Raw genomic sequence first — 25870 nt, 5'->3', positions numbered from 1 at the left:
CGCTACCGCATAAGAACGAGTCGGGCACAAACGAACTACTCAAACACATTTGAAAAAACAGTTGGAGATGAGATACCAGTTCAAAAGAATTCGGAGCAAGATTCAAAACACTAATCCCATCAATATCCAAAGATTTTGATTTTAAACCCTTAATACCTTTAACAATAGCCCACTTTTCAACTGGAATCACATGTCTGACATAAACGTGACGGAAAATTTTTTTCGAGCAAATATGAGAAACACTTATGCACTGCATAATTAACTTTCGAAAATATTTTTGAATAATGTTCGGTCCAAGGTAGACGAGATGTAATATCACTAGAACTTGCATCCGGAAACTTGGCAGAATTTATCACTTTTCGCCACTCACAATTACCTTCGGAAAAGTTTCACCGGAGTAACGAACGGCACGAAGATAGTGTTTATATTCGAGTTTCGTCTTTTGTTTTAGATCAAACGCAGTACCCCGAGAAGGTCGACCACAAGCAGACCAGATTCTTAACCAGAATTTGGCCTTATTCTTGACTTTTTTACACTTCCAAATTGGTTTTTGGGTATTCCACCTGACACGGATCAGCGGGATGGCCACATCTTCAGCTTGCTTTATACATAAGATAATGTCACGATAATAGCGATTCAAATCAGCATGAGCATTGTCAATAATAGGGTACGCATTGGTGCAAAGACGATGATAAGGGACACGTAGGGTGGACAGTAGAGCTCCGAGTGTAGCAAGGTAAAGACGCATGTTCGCACTAGACCAATCACGTTTTTCAAACCACTTATGCAACATTGAGGGTTGGTTCGAGTATGTGTCAGAAGTAACCATAATATCAAAATACAGAGGTAAATGATCATAATCTCTCTCATCTTCATCAACCTGTACTGCTGAAGTTTGTAATGAATGATAGCAGATACAGTGGTCTAAATTTGAGATAGAACCATTACAGTGGATATATGTAAAACTGAGGTCTTTGGAGAATATAAAACACCCATAGACAAAAACACAATGCTTCTGATGGGTTTGCCGGTTCTATCATATCTAAGTGTTAAACCAAAAAACATTGGGGCAAAAGCATTATTTCAGCCTAGGTAAATCTACTTCGTTTTCTATAGGAAAGGAAATAAAAGATAAAATATTGATTTTAGCTTACGAAATGTTAATGACATATTTGCAGAGGTTTTGATAATGTAATTATTAAAACTTTAAGGACTGACATCTATTAAAGCTGAGATGTTACGCCGTTACGCGCAAAAAAATTGAAAATAGTTTGCATGATTATTTTGGTAGGCTTTGGAATTTGGTAGGTTTTCATTTTTTTTTAAATTGAAAAATGATCATATGAATACATTGTTGGTCGGAAGGAATAAACAAAAAAAAATCAGCTAATGAAATATCTTTAGAATTAGAATTTCATCCTGAACCCAAATATAACATTCATTTTGGTCGGAAATTTTTTATCCCAACCACAAATGTGCAGATACATATTCTGGAATTGTATATAGGCTATAAACTGAATGCCTTCTGTTGTTTTGATAAATTGTTGAATAGGGCTGAAGAAAGAAGTGATTTATGGAGAATTCAAGGTAAATATTAAGTAGTTCACCTAATTGACCTACAATTAAAGTAAGGGTAATATTCTAATTTAGCTACTTCTTGCTGTCTTGGAAAGGGGTTAGGTAAATGTTTAGTTTTGTTCCAAATCCTTTAAACTGGAATCTATACTGCAAAGCAGCATAGTTTCCAGTTTAGAGCACTTACAAATGCTAATTCTAGAAGTACATCCATTTCTGGTTGACCCTTCTCCTCCATGGGGCAAACCAAAAATGCTTAAAGTGGGCAGGGTTTTGAAGCTGAGGGGAATGTTGGGGTTGCACTATATGAATGAAATTATATTTTAAATACTATTTCCAGTCATCACTGCTAATTTCTGTATAGTAGTATGTCAAAAGATAATTAAAAAAACTTACATGTCAATTAATGATAATTATCCCACTTTCACTTTTGAGTTCAAACTACCCAGTGAACCCATGAATCAGAGCAATTGGTTAAATTTGATATTTATGCTCTGTTGATTTTAATGAATGCCTTCTGATACAATGGTGATCACACTGTTTTTCACCTCAAGATTAAACTTGTTTTAAAAGATTCTTTGGCTATGGGAAGAGTTTGGTGAAACAAATTTGGTTGAATAGTGATTCTTGTAAGTGAATATTAACTATAGAGTAAAGCAAATTAGTCCATGAGCCCCACAGGCAGCAGGGTGAGGTAGTCTCCCCATATCCAAAGAATCTTTTAAAACAAGTTTAATCTTAGGTGAAAAACTGTGTAATTGCAATTGCATCAGAAGGCATTCCTTAAAATCAATAGAGCATAAACATCATATTTGACTAATTGCTCTGGTTCATGGGTTTGTTGGGTAGTTTGAACTCAAAAGTCAAAGTGGGATAATTACCATTCATGGATACATAAGTTTTTTAATTATCTTTCAACTTACTACTATACAGAAATTAGTAATGATAATTAGAAATAGTATTTAAAATACAATTTCATTCATATTGTACAATCCAACATTTCCCTCAGCTTCAGAACCCTTCCTACTCTAGGCATTTTTAGTTTGTTGAAGGGGGATTTTAGAAAACTAAAAGATGAATTTTAGAAAGTAAGCATTTCTAAGTGTTCTAAACTAAACATTTACCAGGGGCTAGGTTGGGAAAATGAAACTTTCAGGAATGGGCATACAGACTATAATATGTTCTAGAAGGCTTTTGATACACCTATCTCCACTCATTCCCCCTCTAGAGGGCAGTGACCTTTAAAATCCTTGTGTTATGAAAATGAAACCTTGTAAAGTAGACCTTCTTCTGAAATGAAATAAAAAGCCAATAATGTAGCTTAAATACTTCCTGGATAATAGGAATTGCATTTCAGAGCTAAAACTAGAGAAAAAGTTACTAACAACTGAAAATTAAGGTAAATGCTGTTTTTTGAAAATCTCAAATGGTAGGCTACAGACCTATCAAGTAGGGAAATTTCTAAGACTTTGAAATCAGAAGAGGTTTAACATAGAAGCTTGGCAATACCTTCCCATAGTATGCTTTTTTTGCCCTGGATTCATCATTGAAAGTTTCATTTTCCTAACCTAATCCATTTCCAAGACAGCAAAAAGTAGCTGAACCTGAATTTCACCAAAGACAGTATACCATTTGATGCCTTTTTTCATGCTATCCTAAATATAATAATCATTTTAAGAATTTAATTTTGACCTAACATTTGTAACCTTACCCATACATATAGCCTATATTGTACATTTCCCATGATTATTAATTTTTTCACCAATTCAATTTACAGGTAAACCAAAGTTCATTTCCTACAGGTATTCTTGTTATAATCTGATTCCAGATGAAATTCTGATTCTAAAGGTATGAATATTTCATAGCTATCTCACTAGTGAGTTAATCAGAAAGTTTACCTTATATTTTGACTATTGGAGAGAAGGGGACCATGGAGGCAAAACCAAATCTTTGATTTTTTGCCATATTATGTTCAGTTTGTTGCACACAAAAATCCATTTGTAGATGGTTTCCATATTGCACAGAATAGGCATAAGTTCCTAATCAGTATGAAAAGCCAGATAACTTTGAACAACCTCTGAAGTTTTTTAGCTCTTGCTGGAAATTAGAACGTACCTGGTTGGTACAGTATATTTTCATTAATTAAAACAGCTATAATTCTGTAGTCTTACAGGTGTTACAGGTGTGTACATGATATTTGGTCAAACTAGAATATCTCAACGAGTGTAATAGAAGTTTTATACAAATAAGGCCAAAAAAGCACATAACATCTTATTAATTACTCTAACCCAAATGTAGTTGAATGCCCCTGGTTCTTCAGGAAATTTCTTGTTAAAAAAAATAAAACAAAAAAACTTTATTTGTGCTCTAAATTAACTGTCTTAGGTAACACTTAATCCACTAGAAATGCAACAATAGGCTCCAAAATGTAGCTAAAAAAATTTTTTTTAAATACTGTTATGCTTAACATCTTGAAAGAAATAAAAGATTCAATTCCAGAGGGGAAAACATCACTTGTATCTTAAATCTACTTTTGCAGTAACTAGAATTGGAGTAATTAGCTCTATAATATGTAGCTAAACAATCCTAAAAAAATGGCTCTCTTGGCTTAATTTTTGATTTTTGGTGGATATTTTTTTGTTCCCCAATGAACCATACAATTTGTCATTATGTGTGATTGCTTAGACCTTATGTAATTAATATCTCTTTAAAAGTACAAAATTATGTTTGAGAATAAAAAAAAAAACAGTGTTAATTTGAAGCAATTTGCTTTTCTACCAACAGAAACAGTCCATGTAGAAGATGGATTCACCTCGTCATGGCAATCTAACTGGGAATCCAAGAAAAGTAAAGGACACTGCTGTAGAATTGTATACCGTATCTACTTTATGGAAAAATCATAGAGATGAAGGAATTGAACTGATTAGGCAAATTACTGAGCTCAAACTTCAGTGGTAAGTATTTTCGAAGATCACACTGCCTTTCCATGATGTAAATATAACAGTTCAAATATGGTTAAATCCTTTTATTAGACAGTGAAAACAATGACAAAATATCTAGATATTTTGATCACAAACACAGTGATTGAAACATTCAGAGATTTTGACATTGTTTTCACTGTCTAATAAAAGGATTTATCTGTTTGAACTGGTATTATTAAAAAAAAAACTTTCCGAAAAAGAAGTTTTTTAAATAAAATAGATTTTTATTTATACTTTCATTTCATTTTGATGTCAAAAGAAGGGGGTATCAGGATTTTAGTTATACCTAAGTGGGGCATTGCCGGAATTGACAGGGAGCCTATGATCAGAGGCAATGCTATAGCATTGCCTATAGTAAAGGTCATATGGCTCCAATGTTTTATTTTTTTTCCCAGCAGCACTTCATATGGAAGGAGTCGTTGTATAAACTTAAGAAGGGGCTCATTCGATTGGAAATTGAGAGTTCTAGTGCCCTTTCTAAGAGTCAAAAGGGATCAGCTTGCAACTAGCCTCACCCCCATCCTTTCTTCCCAAATACATCCAATAAAAATTTCGAGGTAGCCATTTTGTTAAAAATAGCTCAAAGACCATATAACATGACCTCCAGGTCAACACAATCCCCCAGGGCCCAGGGGAAGGCGGTGTAAGCTATGCCCTGGAAGCAAATTTGGTTCGTATAGAAGGAATGCTCGTACAAACTCCAAAGAGGGCTTATTTGATTGGAAATTAAAAGTTCTAGTTTACTTTTTTAGATTCAAGAGAGATCAATCAATCAATCTATTTATTCAACAAATAAATTTACAACAAAAACACTTCAATATAGACTCCTCATGTAAGGAAAAAAAAACATATCAGAGGGCAACCCCCCCCCCCCTCCAACGCCTTTTTTCTCCAAATGTATCAGATAAAAATAGTTTAAGAGTCAGATAATAAAAACTCCCGTGTTGACACAGCCCCCCAGCGCCTAAGGTCAGGCGTTTTAAGTTCTGCACTGGGGGCATATAAGGTTTTTATGGAAAGGATGTTCGTATAAACTTCAGAGGGAGCTCCTTTGATTGGAAATTAAAAGTTATAGTTCACTTTTTAAGAGTCAAAAGTGATCAAATGGCAGGTAGCCCTCTCCCAAGCCTTTTTTCCCCCAAATGCATCCGATGAAATTTTGAGAAAGCTATTTTGTTAAAAACTATTCAAAGATTAGATAGCAAAATTTCTGGTGTCGAAACAACCCTCCAGGGCACGAGAGCAGGCGTTGTAAATTATTCTCTTGGGGTGTATATAGCTGTTATGAAAGGGATGCTTGTATAAACTTCAGAGAGGGCTTATTTGGTTCGAAATTGAAAGTTCTAGTTCACTTTTTAAGAATCAAAAGAGATCCGAGGGCAACTTGCCCCCTCACACCCTTTTTTTTCTCTAAACTCATCCAATAAAAATTTTCAGATAGCTATGTGAAAGTTCTAGTTCACTTTTTAAGAGTCAAAAGAGATCAGAGGGCAACTAGCCCCGCCCCTCTCACGCCCTTTTCCCCCAAATGCATCGGATACAAGTTTTGAGTTCGATATTTTTTTAAGAATAGTTCAAAAGTCAGTTAACAAAAACTCCGGTGTCGACACAACTCCCAGGGCCCGGGGACATGCATTATAAGTTATACCCTAGGGCATATATGGTTCTTATGAAAGTGATGCTCGTATAAGCTTCAGAGAGGGCTCATTTGATTGAAAATCGAAAGTTCTAGTTCACTTTTTATGAACCAAAAGTGATCAAAGGGCAGCTACCCTCCCCTCCCACGCTCTTTTTCCCAAATGCATGAGATTAAAATTGTGAGATAGCCACTTTGTTAAAAATAGTTCAAAGGTCAGATAACAAAAACCTCGGTGTCGACACAACCCCCTAAGGTCTGGGTGCAGGTGTTGTACCTTATGCCTGGGGGTATGTATGGTTCTTATGGAAGGATGCACCTATAAACTTCAGAGAGGGTCCACTTGATTGGAAATCGAAAGTTCTAGTTCATTTTTTAAGAGTCAAAAGTGTGATTTTTCCCCAAATGCATAACATAAAATTTTGAGGCTGCCATTTTTGAAGTACAATTTTTGAGGTACAATTTTGAGGAGTCCTGGGCAGGCATTTAAGTTATGTGTAGGGGGCATATATGTTCTTATAAAAGGGATGCTCGTATAACTTCAGAAAGGGCTCATTTGTTTGGAAAATGAAAATTCTATTTCACTTTTTTAGGGTCAAGAGAGATCGGAAGGCAACTAGCCCCTCACGTTCTTTTTTCCCCAAATGAATCAGATAAAAATTTTGAGATTGCCATATTGTTAAAAACAGGTAAAAGGCCAGATAAAAAATTCTAATGTTGGGAAACCCCCCAGGGCCTGGTGGTGGCGTTGTTTACTTTAATACTTAAATATAATGATTTGCATGAAAACTTCGATTTACAGTGCAAAGTCGGTAGGTTATGTATGCTGCTTATTGATACTTTGATACCTTGTTTACTTTGATGCTTTCTTTACTTTGTTATTTTTATTTTGATGTTGTTACTTTGATTCTAGTTTTGATACTTTGATGAACGTTTGATGTTGAAAAATAAGTTTTGAAATAAGGAATTTTTTTAAACTTAAAACTTTTTGGAATAAAAAACAAACAAAAATTAATTAAAAAAAAATTCCGAAAAAGAAGTTTTTCAAAGAAAAGTATAGGTCATTTTAAACTTAAGATCGGCAGAAACAAATACCTGTTAAAATTCAAACTAGAGACGACAAGAAATTACTATTATAAAATAAATTAAATCCAAAACAAACAGAAATTCAATAAACAATCTTATAATATACAATATACAATATACTTATAATATACATCAAATAATATACAACAAGTATGAAAAAATAAATCTTAAAGCGAGTAATGCTTGAATTGAATATGCAAATCAAGCTTAAAACGAAAAAAAAAATTGCTACTGAAGTATAAATAAAACCCAAAACGAACAGAAATTAAATAAACAATCAACGCAAACAAACATACAATAGATACTTATATAAATGAATAAATAAATCTTAAAACGAGTAAAACTTAAATTGAGTATGCGAATCAAGCTTGAAACGAACAAAAATCACAACAAACAAGAGTTTGTGTATCGCCTCCTTCCATAACTGTAAAAATCTAAAGTCTATTGTGTCATTGGCGCTTCAATGAAAACGAATTATATTACTAGTATTTTCTTTTCAATTTATTACAGCAATTTGAATATATTCCATTTATTGCAGCAAAATGAAAATAAAAATTACAGTGAAATAAAATCTTGAACTGATGATCTTTCAACAATTAATATAATTATATATCAAATATTCAGTTTCATTTTATTTGTACTTTCCAAGACTGTTCAAGACAAATATAGTTTTCAGTAAAGCGCCAATGACGCAGTAGGTTTTAGACTTTTACAGTGAGAAAAGGCGATACTCGAGCTCTTGTTTGTACTGATTTTTGTTTGTTTCAAGCTTGATTTTCATATTCAATTTAAGTTTCACTCGTTTTAAGATTTTTTATTCATTATATTAGTATGTATTGTATGTTTGTTTGCATTGATTGTTTGTTTAATGTCTGTTTGTTTTGGGTTTTATTTATAACTCAATAGCAAAATATTTTTGCTTGTTTTAAGCTTGATTTGCATATTCAATTTAGACTTCACTCGTTTTAAGATTTATTTATTCATTTATATCTATTGTATGTTTGTTGGCGTTGATTGTTTATTTAATTTAACTGTTCGTTTTGGGTTTTATTTATTCTTTAATAGTAATTTCTGGTCGTTTTGACTTTGATTTATTGCATGTTTCTATTTCTTCTGATCTTAAGTTTAATATGGCCTTTACTTTTCTTTAAAAAACATTAGTTTCAGAAATTTTTTTTTTTTTAATTCCTTTCTGTTCGTTTTTGATTGCCAAAGGCTCCTACGTTTTTGCTGCTCCGCTTTTGCAAAATTTTCGGGAAAATTCCCAAAACTTTGGGGATGGTGAAAGCTGTAGGCCCTAGTGGACCTATTGGTAAATCCTGACCTGGTTTCACCGCTATTCTTATTTTATTTTCAGTGTTGTAATAAGTACAAAAGAAAATATTTGTAATGTACTTCGTTTTAGTAAAGCCCCAAATACGCAGTAAGTCTTATGCTTCTACCGTTAGGGAAATAGGCATTAGCCAAACTCTTGTTTTTAGGGAAGAATATAGGTGTCTTGAAAAGAGCTAGTAGAGTTTTGGAAAGAGCTAATAAAACTAAACTAAATTCACGTGGTTTTTGGAATAAAATGCTGTTAATATTTCTTTTGGAGGGGGTGGGTCCATGGAGTGAGGTCCACGGGTCAGCTTCTATGATCTATCATTGATATTTTTTCGGGGGAGGGGTATCGAACTATGGAGGATTTGGGGTCAGCTCCCATAAGTTTTGGAATAAAATATCGTTAATAAGTTGTTGTTGTATTTTTTTTTTGGGGGGGGGGCGGGGTCAGGTCATGGAGGACCAGGAGTGAGAACCCATAATTTTAGGGATGAAATATCGTTAATAATTTTTTTGGTGGGAGGGGCACTTGTTATCTGATCTTTTGACTTATTTTAACAAAACACCTATCTAAAAAAATTTGTCGGACAGATTTGAAGTAAAGAGGGCAGGAGGGCTAGTTGCCTTCTGTTCCCTTTTGACTCTTAAAAAAGGACACAGAACTCACAATTTCCAGCAGAATGAGCTCCCTCCGAAGTTTATACGACCATTCCTTTCATAAAATTTTGCATGTCCCCGGGTATAATTTACAACTCTTGCCGCCAGGTTCTGGGGAGGGGGGGTTGTTTAAAACTCGGAGTTTCCATTATATGATCTTTGGTCTATTTTGACAGGATGAATATTTAAAAAACTCAATCGGATGCATTTGGGGAAAAGAGGGTTGGTGGGGAGGGGTGGGGGCTAGTTGCCATCGGATCACCATGGACTCTCAAAAACGAAGCTATTACTTTCAATTTTTAGTCATTTGAGTCCCCTCCGAAGTTTATCTTCCATAAGAACATTATATGCCCCTGGAGCATAAGTTGCAACCCATCCCCCGGGCTTTTGGGGGAGGGGTATGTTGACCCCAAAGTTTTTGTTATCCAATCGTTGGACTTTTTCAAACAAGATGGCTAACTCAAAATTTTAATTGAATACATTTCGAGAATAGAGGGTGTATGTGTGTGCGGGGGGGGGGTAGATGCCAACTGATCACTTTCGATTCTTGAGAAGGTAACTAAAAACTTTCAATTTCCAATCAAATGAGCCCCCTCCCAAGCTTATACGACCGTATCTTCGATATATATATATATATATATATATATATATATATATATATATATATATATATATATATATATATATATATATATATATATATATATATATATATATATATATATATATATATATATGGAGCCTTAGGGTTGGTGGGGTGGGGAGGCTAGTTGCCATCGGATCACTTTTGCCTTTTAAAAAGGAAACTAGAACTTTCAATTTCTGTTCCTTTGAGTAACCTCTGAAGTTTATACGACCACTGACCGCCTCTTTCGTAAAAACCTTATGTGTCCCTGGGGCATAAGTTACAACCCTTCCCCCAAGCTCTGTGGGGAGGGGCTAGTTGCTATCGGATAACAATTAACTCTTTAAAGGGGAATTAGAACTTTCAATTTCCGATCATTGAGTCTCCTCTTAAGTTTATGCGACCACCTCTTCCATGAAAACCTTATATGACTCTGGGGCATAAGTTACAACCCTTCCCCTGGATTCTGGGGGGGGGGTGTATGTTGACACCAAAGTTTTTGTTATTTGACTGTTGAACTATTTCAAACAAACTCGCTATCTAAAAATCTCGATCATATGCTTTTAGGGATAAAAGTGTATGTGTGGGGGGGGGGGAATAGATGCCCTCTGATCATTTTTGACTCATCTGGGGTTTATTTCGACCCAAAAAGCTTTTAACAGATGCATTTGGTGAAAAAGGGTGGGGAGGGGGGCTAGTTGCCCTCCGATCATTTTTGGCTCTTAAAAAGGGCACAAGGAAAAATAGTTTCCGATTTTCAATTGAATCAGCCCCCTCCAAAGTCTATAAGACTGCCCCTTCCATATGAAGTGCCTTTGGGAATAAAATAACAATAATAAAACATTATGGATATCAGCATGCTTGAATTATTTGTCCACTATGGAGGAATCGGTATTTGGCTTTACTAAGTCAGTGTAATATTGTTAGTTTTAGTAAAGAGCAATGTATCTCCTGTTTTTCTGGACTCATTCTATAGAATGAATGGTCATAGAATCTTCAAGGAGGGCTCATTCTATCGCTATCACACATCACAATCCCAAGTCCTAGTACTCTTTTAAGGGTCAACACCAACCAAAGAACAATTTGACATCCTTCAGTCCCCCACCCCAGTCTCCACACATCATAGGATTGCAATATTCGAGGGATCCATTTTAACCAGAATAGTTGAAAAGATTGAAAATTGTCCCTTGAAGTGACATAATAAATAAAGCCCCAGGAATAAGATCTCCAAGTTATGCAAATTGACCCTAGAAAATAGACGACTCGTTTCCGATCCCTGCCTATCCTACAAATGTTCAATGACTTCCTACCTGTACAATTGAAGAACACAAAATGAGGCCTTTGGGTATATAGATATCTTAGATAAATATTGAAATATTGATATCCTTAGACTACTACAATTGCTTGATTATCAAACATGCCCTTCCGTTATGGAAACGGTGATATACCCCTTATTTTCTGAAAAGTATTGAATTAAAAGAGTATGCAAAAGATATTAGCCCTGTTTGTTCTTGAGTAGCTTAAAAAAATCAAGCTACCCCCTATTTTCGAATAATTTACATCGGTCTTTGTTTTGTTACCTTACTCGCCATCCCTTTGTTTCTTCATTTTTTTTTGTTTAGCGTTTGATCCCAGATATTTCAATTATTATTTTGTGTATTCATAGGTTCATTATTCATGGTTTGGGTTTTCAAACTTTGTCTTCTCTTTTTTTTGCGATTAGAAACTGCTCCATGACGAAAATAATAAAGCTGTTTATCTAAGACTTAGTTCACTGGTACAATTTTTAGCCTTCCTCAAGCCACACTAAAGTCACAGTGCCAAGAGGAACATAGTTATGTACAAATACTACTGTTGATATTACTACTACTACCAACTCACTGCAGTATCAAGCCATATGTGGCCAACACAGCTACGCATGCTCCTCCTGCATTCCAATCTATTCGAAGCCTCTCAGTTTACATCCTTCCAGGAAGTTCTCATTTCCCATAAATCTTTCCTTATTATATCTCTCCACCCTATTCTGGGACGTCTTACTTTGCGTTTGGCCCTAGGGGGTTGGTCGACAAGGGCGATCTTTGGCAATCTGTCATCCTTTTGCCTTAGAACGTGTCCTAGCCAACTCAACCTTTTTCTCAGTATAACCCTAGAAAGCGGGGTTGAACCACATCTCTACCTTCCAATACTCTAATCTTTGTTAGCAGACTTTCATTTTCTTCCAAACTCTATTAACTGTGCAAAAACACAGTTACAGGAGCAAATAGACAGGGTCCCAGGTAGAAAAATGGTGATTTCACTAGGAGATTTTAACGCCCAGATCGGTAGAAGTAGAGATAGATGGTATCCTAGCTTAGGTAAATTTGGTGTAGGTTGTGAAAACAGCAATGGGTACAGACTGCTGCAATTTCTTAGGTATAACAGTCTAGTTATAACCAACGCTGTATTTGGTCGGAAAATGGACCATAAGTTAACGTGGTATTCACGTGATAGTAAGACAGCAAACATTATTAGTTACGTTATAGTAAACTGAAATTTAAAGCTGAAATTTTGAAAAGGTACCTACCTCCCCGGGAAGGTATGATGTTGGTAGCTCCAGGATGAGAATTTGAAACAAACTTTCTAGGAACAGTTGAATACTAAATTGGAGAGCTTAAAATTTCACAATGTGGAAGATGGACTGAATAATTTAGGAAAATAATTTGTGAAGTTGCTGATGGTGTCTTACAGAAGAAAGTTAAGAATGGAGCTAGGAATATTATTGAAAAAGCTTTATGTTTAATTGAGAGGAGAAGGGGCTTGTACAAGAATTATCTGAGTGATAAGTCATATGGAAACAAAAGTAATATAAATAAAGTGTTGAAGGCATTAAAATATGGATTAAGGAGATGTGAATCGGAGGTCTCGGATAAAATTGCCGAGGATCTGGAAGATGCAGCTAGACGGCACAATAATAAAATATTGTACTTATATGTTAATAAATTCAGAGGGAATAGTCAATCCGGAATTTTTCCAGTTAAAGATAGAAAAGGGGCCACAATAGCGACAAGAAAAGAGTTGAAGATAGATGGGCAGAACATTCTGAGAATGTGGTAAACAGAGATAGAATTATAGGAAAAGACATAGAAGAAAATGAAAAGTTTTTTATATTTTGGATGTGAAGGAGCATTTTTTTTTTGTGAGTAAGAATAAATGACAGTACTAAAAAGATGAAAAAAAATAATAAGATGAAAAAAATTGCCCTTTTAAAAAGGGCACTTCACTGTTGCTTCAAATATTCTAATCTTGGTCAGAAGATCTTCGTATTATTCAAAACTTTTTACAACTGTGAAAAAAACACCCTCGGCCCTGGCCATTCTTCTTAATGTTGTCACTGCATTTACCATCCTTACTAATAATACTACCAAGGTAAGTGAAGCTATCCACTAGACTAATCTCCACGTTACTAAACCTCGTCTCTTCACTTTTCTCAGTCACTTAGTCCCAAGTGACATAGTGTTCTCAATATTTATTTTGCTAACAATATTATCTAGGACACTGAAATCTTCAGCAAAATCTGAGGTTATGAGATTTTCACTTGCCATTTAATTCCATGCTCTCCCATAACCTTTGCCGTGTTCGTTAGGACTAAATCCATCGAAATAATCTATATATTCGAGTATTAGGCTTATTCTCCCAGAAAAAGTCCTCCCCAGATAATTTCCCCTCCCTCGTGGAAAATTCCCTCCACATACAAAATTGAGCAGCCACAGAGAAAGCATGACAAATACAAACAATGAGGAAAAGAAGGAATTTTGGAATATTCTACCTAGATTCCAAAATAATGACGGAATGCGCAGTGTAGAACGTCTTATAGTGTTTATTTTTCCGTTTGAATGTTATTTTAATTCATTTTTCGTGCTTCTGGTGTTGAATAGTAGGGTTAGATAAAGTTCAACAGTGAGGCTGTAGGGATGATATCAGCACCGAAGGGAAAGTTTTTTTTAGCCATTTTGAAGTTGTGAATAAAAATGGATTATGTCAAACTTCGTTTCGATATCATTGGGATCAGAGGAGGGCTGGAAGGCATAAAAGGAACCGAAAAGGAGGTTGATGGCCCCCAATAGTGTTTGCCCTTCCAAAAGGACGCAAGAACTTTCAATTTTCAATCGAATCATCCCCGTCTTAGGTTTCTAAAATGGCCCGTTCCGTTCGAAGGTGGATGGGGAAGAAGTTTTTGACACTTTCATGGCCCTGTTTTGGGCCTAATTCTGAGTGGGAGCAATATTTCTTTTATTTTCCTCTACATTAAGGTCCATATAGCCAAAATTCTCCTATAAATTTCAAGACAATCGGAAATATTTGGCACTTTTTTGAGCTCGCGGTGTTAGAGGAGGGACCAATTTTAAAGAGATCAATCTTATGACTAATTTTTGTACATTAGTCCCCTTGGTTCGAGAACTGACGGTTATATATTTTAATTTAATCATGAATTTTTTTGCTCATTTCCAATGAGGGGGGAGGGGCCTTTAACCCCTCCCCCCTCCCGCAACAAGATGTTGATGATCCTCTTGACCAATAAGATAATCCCGGAAAGTTTCATACCGCTTGGCTCCCAAAATCAACACGCCCCCCATGCTTTTAAAAAATTGCCCTTTTAAAAAGGGCATTAGAACTCTAAATTTCCGATTGATTAACCATTCTTCGGATCTTCTATGGCAACGAAGGGGGCTGAGGAGGAAGAAGAATAAATTCTGCTAATTTTAGGGTTTAATGTTACTCTTTACTTTCGTAATAAAGGCATAGAGCTGAAATATTCCTAGGAATCAAGAGGGGTTAGATATCAGTTTCTACCTACCCCTTTCTTAGAACTAATTCTATACCTATCTGAGGGCTCAATGAGAGTTAGGATGTTTTGGCATTAAGAGTGCACCCTTTGAGGCATCTGACCCCACCCTCTGCCTATAAAATGATCTGCCACTCCTCCTTCATTATAGCTTATGTAGAATTATGTGCTTTTCTTAGTTCTTTTTATGTGTCTTAACTTCCCTTTGACTGCTCAATTTTATTCTTGGAGAGAATTCTACGGGGGGAATAAGCCAGACCCCACAAATGGGGATAGAAAGCAACCCTGCTTAACTCCTGATTCAATTTGAAACCAGATACTAACCTGACTTCCTGCCTTAATAGTTATGTTATTCTCCTGCATAACACTATTGACTTTGCTGTCCTGGCGAAGTGGTTGACCCGCTGGGTTGGGAATCCTTTGTTCGAGGGGGCATGGGTCGGGTCCGACTTCTGGAATGGACGGCTATTGGTTTTGTTAAGGGGGTCTGTGGTGTGACTCTGTAAGCTCAGCCAGAGTCGACACAGCTCTAAATGGGTACCTGGAGAAATCTTGAAAAGGTAAGCAGGTGGGGTGTGTGAAAGCGCAGGATGACTGGCCCCCAACCCCCATTGCACATCCTGGCTGAAAGGCCACAAAAAGGAGATCCCCGCCACTGGTTTGGACCTTGAGGGTCTAGTACCGTCACACTTACTCACACTAATGACTTTAATGTATTTATCATAAGCAGTGCAATAGCACTGCCTAAGTAAAGAGCGAAGTTGACACAATGTATTATTTATTTATTATCATTATTTTTTTTTTGCTAAGACACTTTTTATATGGAAGGAGATGTCATAGAAACTTTACAAAGGGCTTGTGTAATTGGAAATTGAAAGTTATAGTGCCGTTTGAATGAGTCAAAAGTGATAGGAGGGCAACCAGCCCCCTCACACGTACCCCTTTTCCCTAAAGATATTCGATTAAAATTTTGATCAGCATATTCGAAAGAACCAATAATTAGGTCTCTAAGGATGACACCCCCACCTCAACCCTTGGCACAAGAGCTGTAAATTATACAATTCGCCCATTGTTCACAGTGTGTCAGGAAATACATGCATCTTTGACCTTTTGTGTCCAAAAATGCCAAGTATATTCAGGTGAAGCTCTCAGGGAATTGTCTCAAAGAAAATGTTGAGGGAAGTGTTGAATTAAGTCAAAACACACTGCGCATGCGGGTTGTCAAAAGGGCGATATATGAAGCCCAAAGTGAATAGAAATTGGAATAGATAACCGAATCAAACGCAAAACGAGCAGAAACTAAAAGGATGGTGATTTTTTTTTAGATATTATGAGAAATAAAAACATAGCTCAAAATAAGAATTGTTATCAATAAAGATAAAAATCACCAGAATGGCGAGTTATTTTACTGTACATGATATCACACTTCCACTTTTGTATTATGAAAATGAAACTCCCTAGTCATGTGGGTTTGTTCCGATCCCTTCAAAATGGAAAACTCCGATCAAAGTGTTAATTACAACACTGTCATTGATGGTGCTCATGGTACTAAACAAAACAATTCATCCGTTCCATTGAACAACGTCACACCATGCTTGGAGCAAATCGAGAACGGTCTTGACTCGACCTGCTTTAGAGAGCACATTTCGCATCTTAACCGTTGAGAAACAAAGGGAGGATAGTGCTTGCCCAGACCACTAAGACGGACATTGTTTGGAACCGAGGCATCACAACCTTTTTTGTTTTGTTTTTTTGTTAACAGCCAGCTGAAAAGTGCTTCTTTTTTTTCTCTTCGACTGTGGCTTAGACACGAATCCTCTCACACCCCTCTCGAAACTTAAGTAGTGTCAATTTTTCTTCGGGATACAGGAGAGAGTCAAAAGAATGGTGGGCATTGCAGAGTGTCAAATCAACAAACTCCCCAAAAAGCCAGTGCCACCATTTCAATGACTTTCTATTGCTTCCATAGGCTTTTTCTGGTCAGAGAGGTCTATACCCCCCCATATGCTCATTATAATCTTTTGCTATTTAAGGGGATGGGGCAACGGAGGTAGACCCATCATAATTCTTTGTTGTTGGAGGCAAACAGAACAGTCTTAGAATCCCTTCATTAATAGACAACAATCGATCCACGATGTTTTTGGTTGAAGCTTCCTCTACCTAAAGTTCTGTTTGGTGCAAGGATAGGAGACTCCTTCATATTTGAGTGAATAGGGCAACACTATAAGATACCATCTTCCCTAAGTTGCTCAAGAAGGGAGACACAAGAAAAAAAGTTATCAGAGCTCACTAAATGCTCCTTTCCACTGAGACCTTCAGTCATTTATTGAACGACTCTGCCGCCAAATCCAAATCCTAGATCGTCCTAGAAAGCTAAGAATTTTTCCTGACAAATATAAAAATTATAAACATAACTGCTCATGCAGGCCAAGCACCAAAGCTTATAGCCTCTTTTTATCGGCTTCATTTGGCTATGCTTTAGCGAGAAAAGTCCTTAGAAGAAAATGATGGAATCGTCAACACTCAGGTAAGTTCCAGGCTTCACTAACGGTTTGAAGCGAAAGTTTAGCAGGTCCCTTGAAAATCGTGTTTTTTTTTGTTGTTTTTTTCTTGCCAGCTGTAATTGTCTGGTTGTCTTTGACATGCAAATTTCTTAGAATCTCTTCGAATCTGGACATCCTTGAGAATACAAAAGGGACACTCAAGTCAGGGTCAGTAGCCCAGTAATTTCTCATTCTTGGAAATGGTGGTAATCAATTAACTGACTTATTCCTAGGAATTCCTTAAGTTCATTGTCTGTTACGTTTATATTCCTGCCCTTCTGAAGTGAACAAAGGTTTGATTGAAAAAACTAAAGCTGAAGAAACTCATTGCTCAAGCAGATGAGAAAAAAATCTATGGCAGTTTATTCATTCCCTATTTCCTCTAAAGTCATCGAGTCAAACTAGTGTGTTTGTGTGACAACTCTCTTCCAAGTCCTTTGTGGCTCAGCGGCTTTTGCCTTCCTTGTCGGTGGCTTTACAGTGGCTTTGGTCGATAAGCTTCACGAGACGGAGTTGATCAAAGAAGGATCTTTTCTTTCTTTCTATAATCTTGACTTGAATATGAGAGAGAAAGTCGTGAAAAACAGGCGAAAAAGAAATAAGAGAGAGAGAGAGTTAGCGTGTGTGATGAGCAAGGTCAGCTAAACCTGAAAGCCATAGGAAATTAAAAATAAACCTGAAAAACAATTCCAAGATTACTGCAGCTTTAGAAATTAGTTATCGTCGAGCATTTTCACAAGTGCCATTTTGTCAACTTCTACCAGCGGGATTTTACAGTCGCCGCGACGCAAGAGCCTTGCCCACGGGGACTGCAACATCCCAAAAATGGAATCTAGCACAGCTGACGCCCAAAGGGCTATATTAGACTTTTTTTATACTAAAATGTTCTATTGCACATCAGCAATAACCTTTGCCGTTTTTGCTCTGAGTTTTACTACGCAGCAACTAATCACAAATAAAATATCCGACTTTTTACGGTTTTTGAAAAAGAAACATAACAGTCAAACTTCATCGTTAGCTAAATATCTCCAGCTGAATGCTACCTTTGCTTGCTATCCATCAATCGAATGGCTAGAAAAGGCGGGACACAATGGAACAGGTTTTATCACTGTAGCAATCGATTTAGAAGCGCCCGAGGGGTTTTTACATAATTGGACTGTGAGGTCCCGTCGGTTGCAAACGGGCTACCTGGATCCTCACCCCCCCTAAAAATGCTGCATATGTGCCGGGAGTCTGATTTTAGCTTAAGATCAAACTGGCTTGAGCAATGCGTCATCCTCAGAAATACGTTCCAGCCTCTTTGAGCGCAAATTGTTATTGTCTGTCATTTCCTTAAGTGAACAGATTAGCATAAAACTGCAAGTTCTCGTGCACTAATAAAAAACTCTAACAAACAGTTAAAAAATAAAATAAGCCTGGTTAAATTTCTTATCAACTGCCTTTGTAATAATTGCATACTTTTGTAACAGAAAGACAAAGATAGAATAATATAAGCATACAACTTGTTTTTCAATTTTCGTTTTTTTTCAGGCTTGAGGAAAAAGTAAAAAGACAAGAATTAGAAAACCAAATGCAATTGTTATGTGACAAATTAGAAACAACATACTATAAACTAGAAAAACTTGTTCAAAAGTTAGATATTCTAACAAGTCATATGGAAGGTATGGCCAAGCTCGAAGAGTACCAAGAAAAAAATAAAATTGGAAGATTTGCAAATATTGATGAAAGTGATACAAGTCATATGTTTCTCACTTGGCCAACTAGAAGATTTTGTAAGTTAAACATTTTACCTTTAACAAAATCCTGTATCATAATCATCTTTAGTCCAAAGGTGACTTATTGGGAAGTTTTGGGTGAGGAAACATCTTTCTTTTTGGATCATGCGAATGTTCCACAGCTAGATCCATTAACTCAATGAAACAAATAACTGATACAACAGAAACATTATTGGTTTATATCAGTGTCCTTCTCATCCCGCAGGAACCGTGTTTTTTCTGGTAGTGGAACTATTAATCGGGATTTATCTAGTATTGGAATCGAACAAACTTTCCAAATAAATCAGGAAAATCGTCAAAATAGAAAGAAACAAGACGTTTGTATGTAAATCATAAGAAATAATAGGATGAATCATACACTTATTTTAGTGGGGGTGGGGGAGTGTTGCGACAAAGTCATGTTTTTTCTTGCTTTGTAAATACGAGGCAACGGGATATATAATGCAAAAGGACTTCTAGCCCCATAAAAAGAGATGATCTTCATACAGTTTTACCATGGTACATTCTAACCTTCTACATATCCTACGATAAGCATTCTGAATGACCTCCCGTGTGTCTTTACTTCTATAATTTTATCAAAGAACATCACAATGACTGTTAATGTTGTAATCATATCCCATGATTGAAGCGGTAAATTCTTACAATACCATGGGACTTCAACTTCCGTGGATAGAAACAGTCTCTATACATTTTCCTCACGGGAAATCTAAGTCGTCTCAGTTGTCTTTATATACTTCTATACATGTACTTCTATTATATACTTCGGGAGCGCGGTGGCTTCGCTGTCAGGTCCTGGCACTCGGTACGCAGGAGGCTTCTATATGTATATTCTTACTGTCACTTGTCTTCTAAACGCCGACAATTTGAGCCTTTTCTTCATGTCATGACGTCGAAATGAACCTTGCATCTGAAGTGGTGCCTTTCTAAAATTACATTTTTTTTTATTGGACCTTTAACTTTTGCCTCGGCTTGTCTTTTGTCATTACTAAAGACTTATCTCCGAACCTTTGTTTCTTTTAATTGTTCAGGTGATGGGACAAAAACTTCTTTTCCTTCCAACGATTTATGTAGTCCAGGTTTTTGATTTTCTAAGGTATGGAAGGCATTGACGACCTCTATTGTTTCTTTTAATTGTTCAAGTGGTGGGACAAGAGCTTCTTCTTTTGCATTGGCTGGTCTTTTCTCATTATAAAAGACATTTTGCCCAACTTTTGTTTCTTTTAATTGTTCAGGTGGTGGGACAAAAACTTCTTTTTCTTCTTCCAACGATTTATCTAGTCCATATTTTGGATTTACAAAGGTATGGTAGGCATTGACGACCTTATCCATGTCAAAATCCTAAACCCAATCATCGTCGCAATCAGTTTCTATTTGTTTGGTTCGTTTTACCTCGGCTTATCTTTCGTCATTATGAAATACATATCGCCGAACTCTTTTTTTTTTTAATAAAGGTATGGGCTCATATGTTTAGTGTTGCATATATTCTAACCGCGCGTGTCTTTGCTCTTCATTTTCATTTTTGACACATTTTTGGACATGCGACACCGAGCATGTGAGCCAGTCAAAAATGAAAACGAAGAGCAAAGACATATGCGTCTAGAGTGCATGCGACGCCGGACATGTGAGCGGATCAATGAAAATATACCTTGACAGTGAAAATCAAAACGTGTCAAAATTGAAAATGAGAGCGATGATGATTAGGTTTGGGATTTTGACATGGACAAGGTCATCAATGCCTACCATACCTTTGAAAATCAATAATATGGACTAGATAAATCGTTGGACGAAAAAGAAGTTTTTGTCTTGCCACCTGAACAATTAAAAGAAACGAAGGTTCATCGATATGTCTCATAATGACAAAAGACAAGCTGAGGCAAAAGTTAAAGGTCCAAAAAAAAATGTAAGTTTACAAAGGCACCACTTCTAATCTAAGGTTCATTTGGACCTTATATGTCCAGTATATATATATATATATATATATATATATATATATATATATATATATATATATATATATATATATATATATATATATATATATATATATACTTCTAAAACACTTGATGTCAGATAAGACAAGAGCGAGTTCCTGCATCTGCAAATGAGAAAAAACGAGTATTGGCCTTCAATTTGTGTTTAGTAATCTTTGGTTTCAGCCATGAATATACTTATAATGACACCATGGTTCTAAATCTGTGGATAATGGTTAATTCAGCTGAACCGAAAGAACCTAAATAACTTTCTCAATTTTTCTATTGCTCAAGTTTCTACCCCTACTTACTTTACTCCGTTTAACATTAAGAAAAAATCACCGAGAACCCTCCTGAGACTGCTTGATTTTTTGTAATAATCGATAAGAACTTTTATCTTACAGCTCTGTCGGACCTGCAACATATTGTTAAGCCTCTCAAAAGGCAAAAATGAAAACGAAACATATAATTTTCACAGTAAGGAGTTATATATATATATATATATATATATATATATATATATATATATATATATATATATATATATATATATATATATATGTCTAAAATTGGTTAAAGACCTTTTTTTTTACAATATAAAACTTTATACATATATATAAACGTTTAAATCTCGATACGTCTGTTGAGCACAAAAATTTGAAGTTTGACTCAGATTTAGCATTAAGTAAGAGGATTGTCCGGTAAAGATTTTGAATTATAAACAACTAATCGTGGAAATATGATTGGATGGCATAAGTATAAAAATCCTCAGCGGTATAAAGCAGTGTAGACAATTTTATGGACAAATATATGCAACCCCTATACAAAACATAACCATATTTTGTGACTGGTTGGTATTGAGAAGGTGAAAAATTCTGAAGTAATATTGTAGTTGCATTCCATTTCCTTGGTTAACTCAAGTTGTGTGAATTTCCACTTTTTATCAACATTTTATTAGTAAATGTTTAAAGAAAAAATCGATGCCATTCCACTGATTCAAACTGAGAATTCAAGAAACCCATCTATACTAGCTAGATAAAAAAATAAACACATAGTTATTTGCCTTCTTTTATAAACAATTTTTTGAAAATTAAATTTTCTTAAATGATTACTCCGACCTTGGAAGGAGTTTGGATTCATATACTTAGTTTTGAGTATATACTTATACGAACTATTATTAAATTTCGAAAGAGTTTGGCCTTTATTTTAATGGTTAGGATGAACAAAGGAGGTGATCTGTCATATAGTACAGAGCTTTAATTAGATGAAGATAGACAGTAAAGTGGCCACCATTTTCTCATCAAAAACCAAATCTTAAATTAACAATTTTTGCACTTCTCATACATTTACTTTCTACTATACAAATCCCCTAATAAACAACAATATTGTAAAAACTATCCCGCTTCGCAAAAAGAGCAAACTCAAAAAACCAAAACAGACAGCAAAAAAAAGGTAAAAATATCAATTTTGTCGCCTCAGTGCCATAAAAAGACTCGAAAACAAATTTTTTGACAATAAAAAGAAGTGAATATTTTGCTTTTCGGCCCGTTGTGACAGCACAATCCTGAAATATCATTTGGACAGTCTAAAGCAGTTAAATTTCCCCTTTTAAGTTTCCCCTCCTTGCTATTACGAAATGAAGACTTTCGCCTTTGGAGGCGAAAATCTTCGCCTACCAGGTAATACGTAAAGATTCCCTTGATAAACCTAACTTTAATTAAATACTTTTTGACCGTATGTGACATTAGTAAAACCCAACAGAGACCGCATAAAGTGACTAAAACTTTGGTTCAAACTTGTTTTCCAAAAGAAACAGTCTTAATAATTAAAAGATTATTAAAAATTCAACTATTAAAAACCAATTACAAAAAAAAATAACTTTCGTCCCAACCCAAACCAGAGCAAGCGATCCCAACCACAAATCCACCACCACGTCAGGGGGCGCCCCCTCTTGTCCGCCACGGGTATGAGATTTGGTCAAATATTCACGTTCAGTTGAAGAGGAGTGGAATAAGTAAAAACTTGTCCACAAGAGTGAAGGATAACAATGACTTAAAATTAAATTTTCGCACAGCAACATTGAGACTCCATGAGCTTTTAGTTTGAACAAGTTCAAACTTATTCAAACAAGTATATATATATATATATATATATATATATATATATATATATATATATATATATATATATATATATATATATATATATATATATATATAGTAGTTCTTTTGTGTTTCGTAGTTGCTCTTTTTTAGAGTTTTGGTTCCTTTTGGATCAAGTTACTTACAGTTCATTGCCACAAACTGTTTGATCAATCTTCAAACACAGATATCAGGTAGCAGAGGAAGGAACAAAGACCAACCATATATAATAGAAAAAAAAGTCTGAAAATAATATAAAACTCTACAAGAAAACAATCTAGAAATAATATCCGAATTTTTACTTTTGGCTATAATATAAAATTTTTTATGAATCATGTTTTGGGATCACTTCCGTTTTAATCAACTATTCCCAGAATTTGAACATAATCTATAACTTGATTGTGTCTCATTAAGAGGGGTAGATGGGAGGGGCTGTAATTTATATGGTAAGAAGATTATATTAGGAAAAGTTTTGAATGGGAAATCCAAGTTTACTGCAATTTTTTTTATTTTATTGTTTTTATCCAGGATTAGCTTTCACACAGGGTTAATAGTTGCTAAAGCATTAGAAGTTGTGGAGGTAAGTGTAGTATTAAAAAATAATCTAATGCCTTAATTTCAGCAGAATATCTAATCTGTAGAATTTCATCACTTACGTAAGAACTTTCCTAGACTGTAAAAAGATCCAAGACTGCAGTTCAAAGATCCACTCAATCAAGCATGGACATCAGCCAAAACTATTGCAGGGTGGAGGGCACCAGAGTAGCAATGGTTAGGGTAGGAGGAGTACGGGAATACATTTGAAGATAAAAGGTTATATGCAAAATAAAATGCTCAAGGAAAAGAGAAAAGTACTTAATTTTACATACCAAATGAATCAACATTCCAAAAAATTTTAAATAGTGAAGACTCCTGGCAAAAAGATCAATTCCTTTAAGCAGTGCTCGTGTATTATACCACCAACACTCGAGAAGTGAAGTTAGGTTAATCATAATAAAAAGTACCAAATCATGATGAATTTATAATATTCTAGAAACCATATATTTGCACATTGGGGGGGGGCATATATTTGCACATTGGGGGGGGGGTAACCTGTCCTAAACTAATCAAACCCCAACCCTTCATCCTAATGTGCGAATATATAACCCAAATTATATAATTCGAATGTATTCTGTCACCCACCACTTGTTTTCCACTGAGCATAAGCTAATTGTTTCTTTATACAGACTTATGAAACCGGTTTGTTCTCAAGTTTTACACAGCATAAACTTAAGTGTTGGCAGTGTACATAAGTACCCTTAATCTATCACGCATTCAATTATTATGTATTTAAGATTAATACATTATGCCCAAAACCTAGAGTAATAGAAAATAAGACTCAAACTAAATTGCAGAAAATAAGAGAAAAAGATATCATCTTAAAGGGTTCATTTCTTTCTGAGTAAAGCGATGGTTATATTTTGAAAGAGCATGAAAAAGCTCTCGAGTGGTATGTTCATCTAATCTATTGCTCGATAACGAAAATGTTTCAAAATTTATCAGGAAATCCCCCCCCCCCCTCTCTGAATAGATTCCGTGCTTTCACTTTTACATTTTAGAATAATTTTCAATCTATCTCTCTTATATTTTCAGACCTCTTTGGATTGAAGAACAAACACTGAACGTAAACGTGTTCAAATGAAGTTCTTTACCACAAGTCACGAGAATCTTTGATGAAATAGAGCTTTTCTTTGAGCGAATTTTGTTTTATATGTAGAAATGGTATTTTCAGACAAAACCTGCCAACAAATTTGAAAACTTTTAAGCAGCATTGCTACTTTGCTACCCCACTTTTTGCCCATTGGCATTTACATATATCATACTTACTACACACATACATACACTTACACTACTATACACACATACTATACATACACATACTATACATATATATCATTAATTGTTTTACATTTAAAACACAAATATACTAAAAATTGATGTTTTTTTAATAAGACTGAAAATAAAATAAAAAAATTTATAATGCAAAAATAATAATGAACGTTGGACGGAATAATAAAAAAAATGAACTCAAATTCTGAGTTAAAAATGGGAATTTTGATCCATAGTAGAAATCCGTAGTAGAAATGGGAACTAAGTTGATCCATTTGTAGAAATTCCTTTTTTCAGACGATGCTTGCCAACAAATACAAATGTGTTATAAAGAAGAAATAGAAGCAAAGAAAATCATCGCAGAAAACGTGGCCCATTCTACTACAAAAGACGATTTGGTGTTCTACATGTCCGCTTGGGGACATGACCCATTTATTACAGATCGTTGTTGCTTATTATTAGAAAGTTTTTTATGTGAAACAGGTCATCGATGACGGATATATTAAATTGGGATCATGAGTACAGTGTTTCTCTAATAAATTAGATACGGCTATGGAATCGATACCTTCTAAATACCAATATCGAGTCTTAGTTTTAGTGTTTTTTGACTCCAATCCCGTCGTGAAGTTTCATTAGGACAACCCTAAACCCTTTAATATTCGAAGGCATGACTTGTACTCGTATAAAAACTCATCCAAATTGCATTAATTGGGTTCACGTCAACGAATAAAAAAATAAGATTATAATTTATTGATAACTGGCAAAAATAAACTTCCCCATTGATAGAGAACCAAATTCAGTGGACAAACCCTAACCTTTTAAATTTTCTGAGCCATCAACCTGACCCCCTAAAAGTTTGGGCACCTTGTA

General features: G+C 35.3%; 1 protein-coding gene across 5 annotated transcripts; it reads left to right on the top strand.

The window, feature by feature from the left end:
* Positions 1–1235: 1235 nt before the first annotated feature.
* LOC136028947 (cyclin-dependent kinase 2-interacting protein-like) lies at positions 1236–25558 on the top strand. Of its 5 annotated transcripts, none has more exons than XM_065706938.1 (4): positions 1236–1304; positions 4360–4529; positions 18776–19017; positions 25298–25558. In XM_065706938.1, the coding sequence occupies exons 2-4, from the start codon at positions 4378–4380 to the stop codon at positions 25492–25494; spliced, it is 591 nt and encodes a 196-aa protein (XP_065563010.1). In that variant the 5' UTR covers positions 1236–1304; positions 4360–4377; the 3' UTR covers positions 25495–25558. The 5 variants fall into 5 exon arrangements, with proteins under 5 accessions (XP_065563010.1, XP_065563015.1, XP_065563014.1 ...); XM_065706943.1 differs by lacking the exon at positions 25298–25558 and adding an exon at positions 24764–24870; XM_065706942.1 differs by having other exon boundaries at positions 1266–1287.
* The last annotated feature ends 312 nt before the right edge of the window (positions 25559–25870 follow it).

Source organism: Artemia franciscana, chromosome 7, assembly GCF_032884065.1.
Source record: "Artemia franciscana chromosome 7, ASM3288406v1, whole genome shotgun sequence".
Classification (NCBI taxonomy): domain Eukaryota; kingdom Metazoa; phylum Arthropoda; class Branchiopoda; order Anostraca; family Artemiidae; genus Artemia; species Artemia franciscana.
The sequence above is the reverse complement of the archived record's forward strand: the minus strand, read 5'-3'. Positions and strand labels throughout refer to the sequence as shown.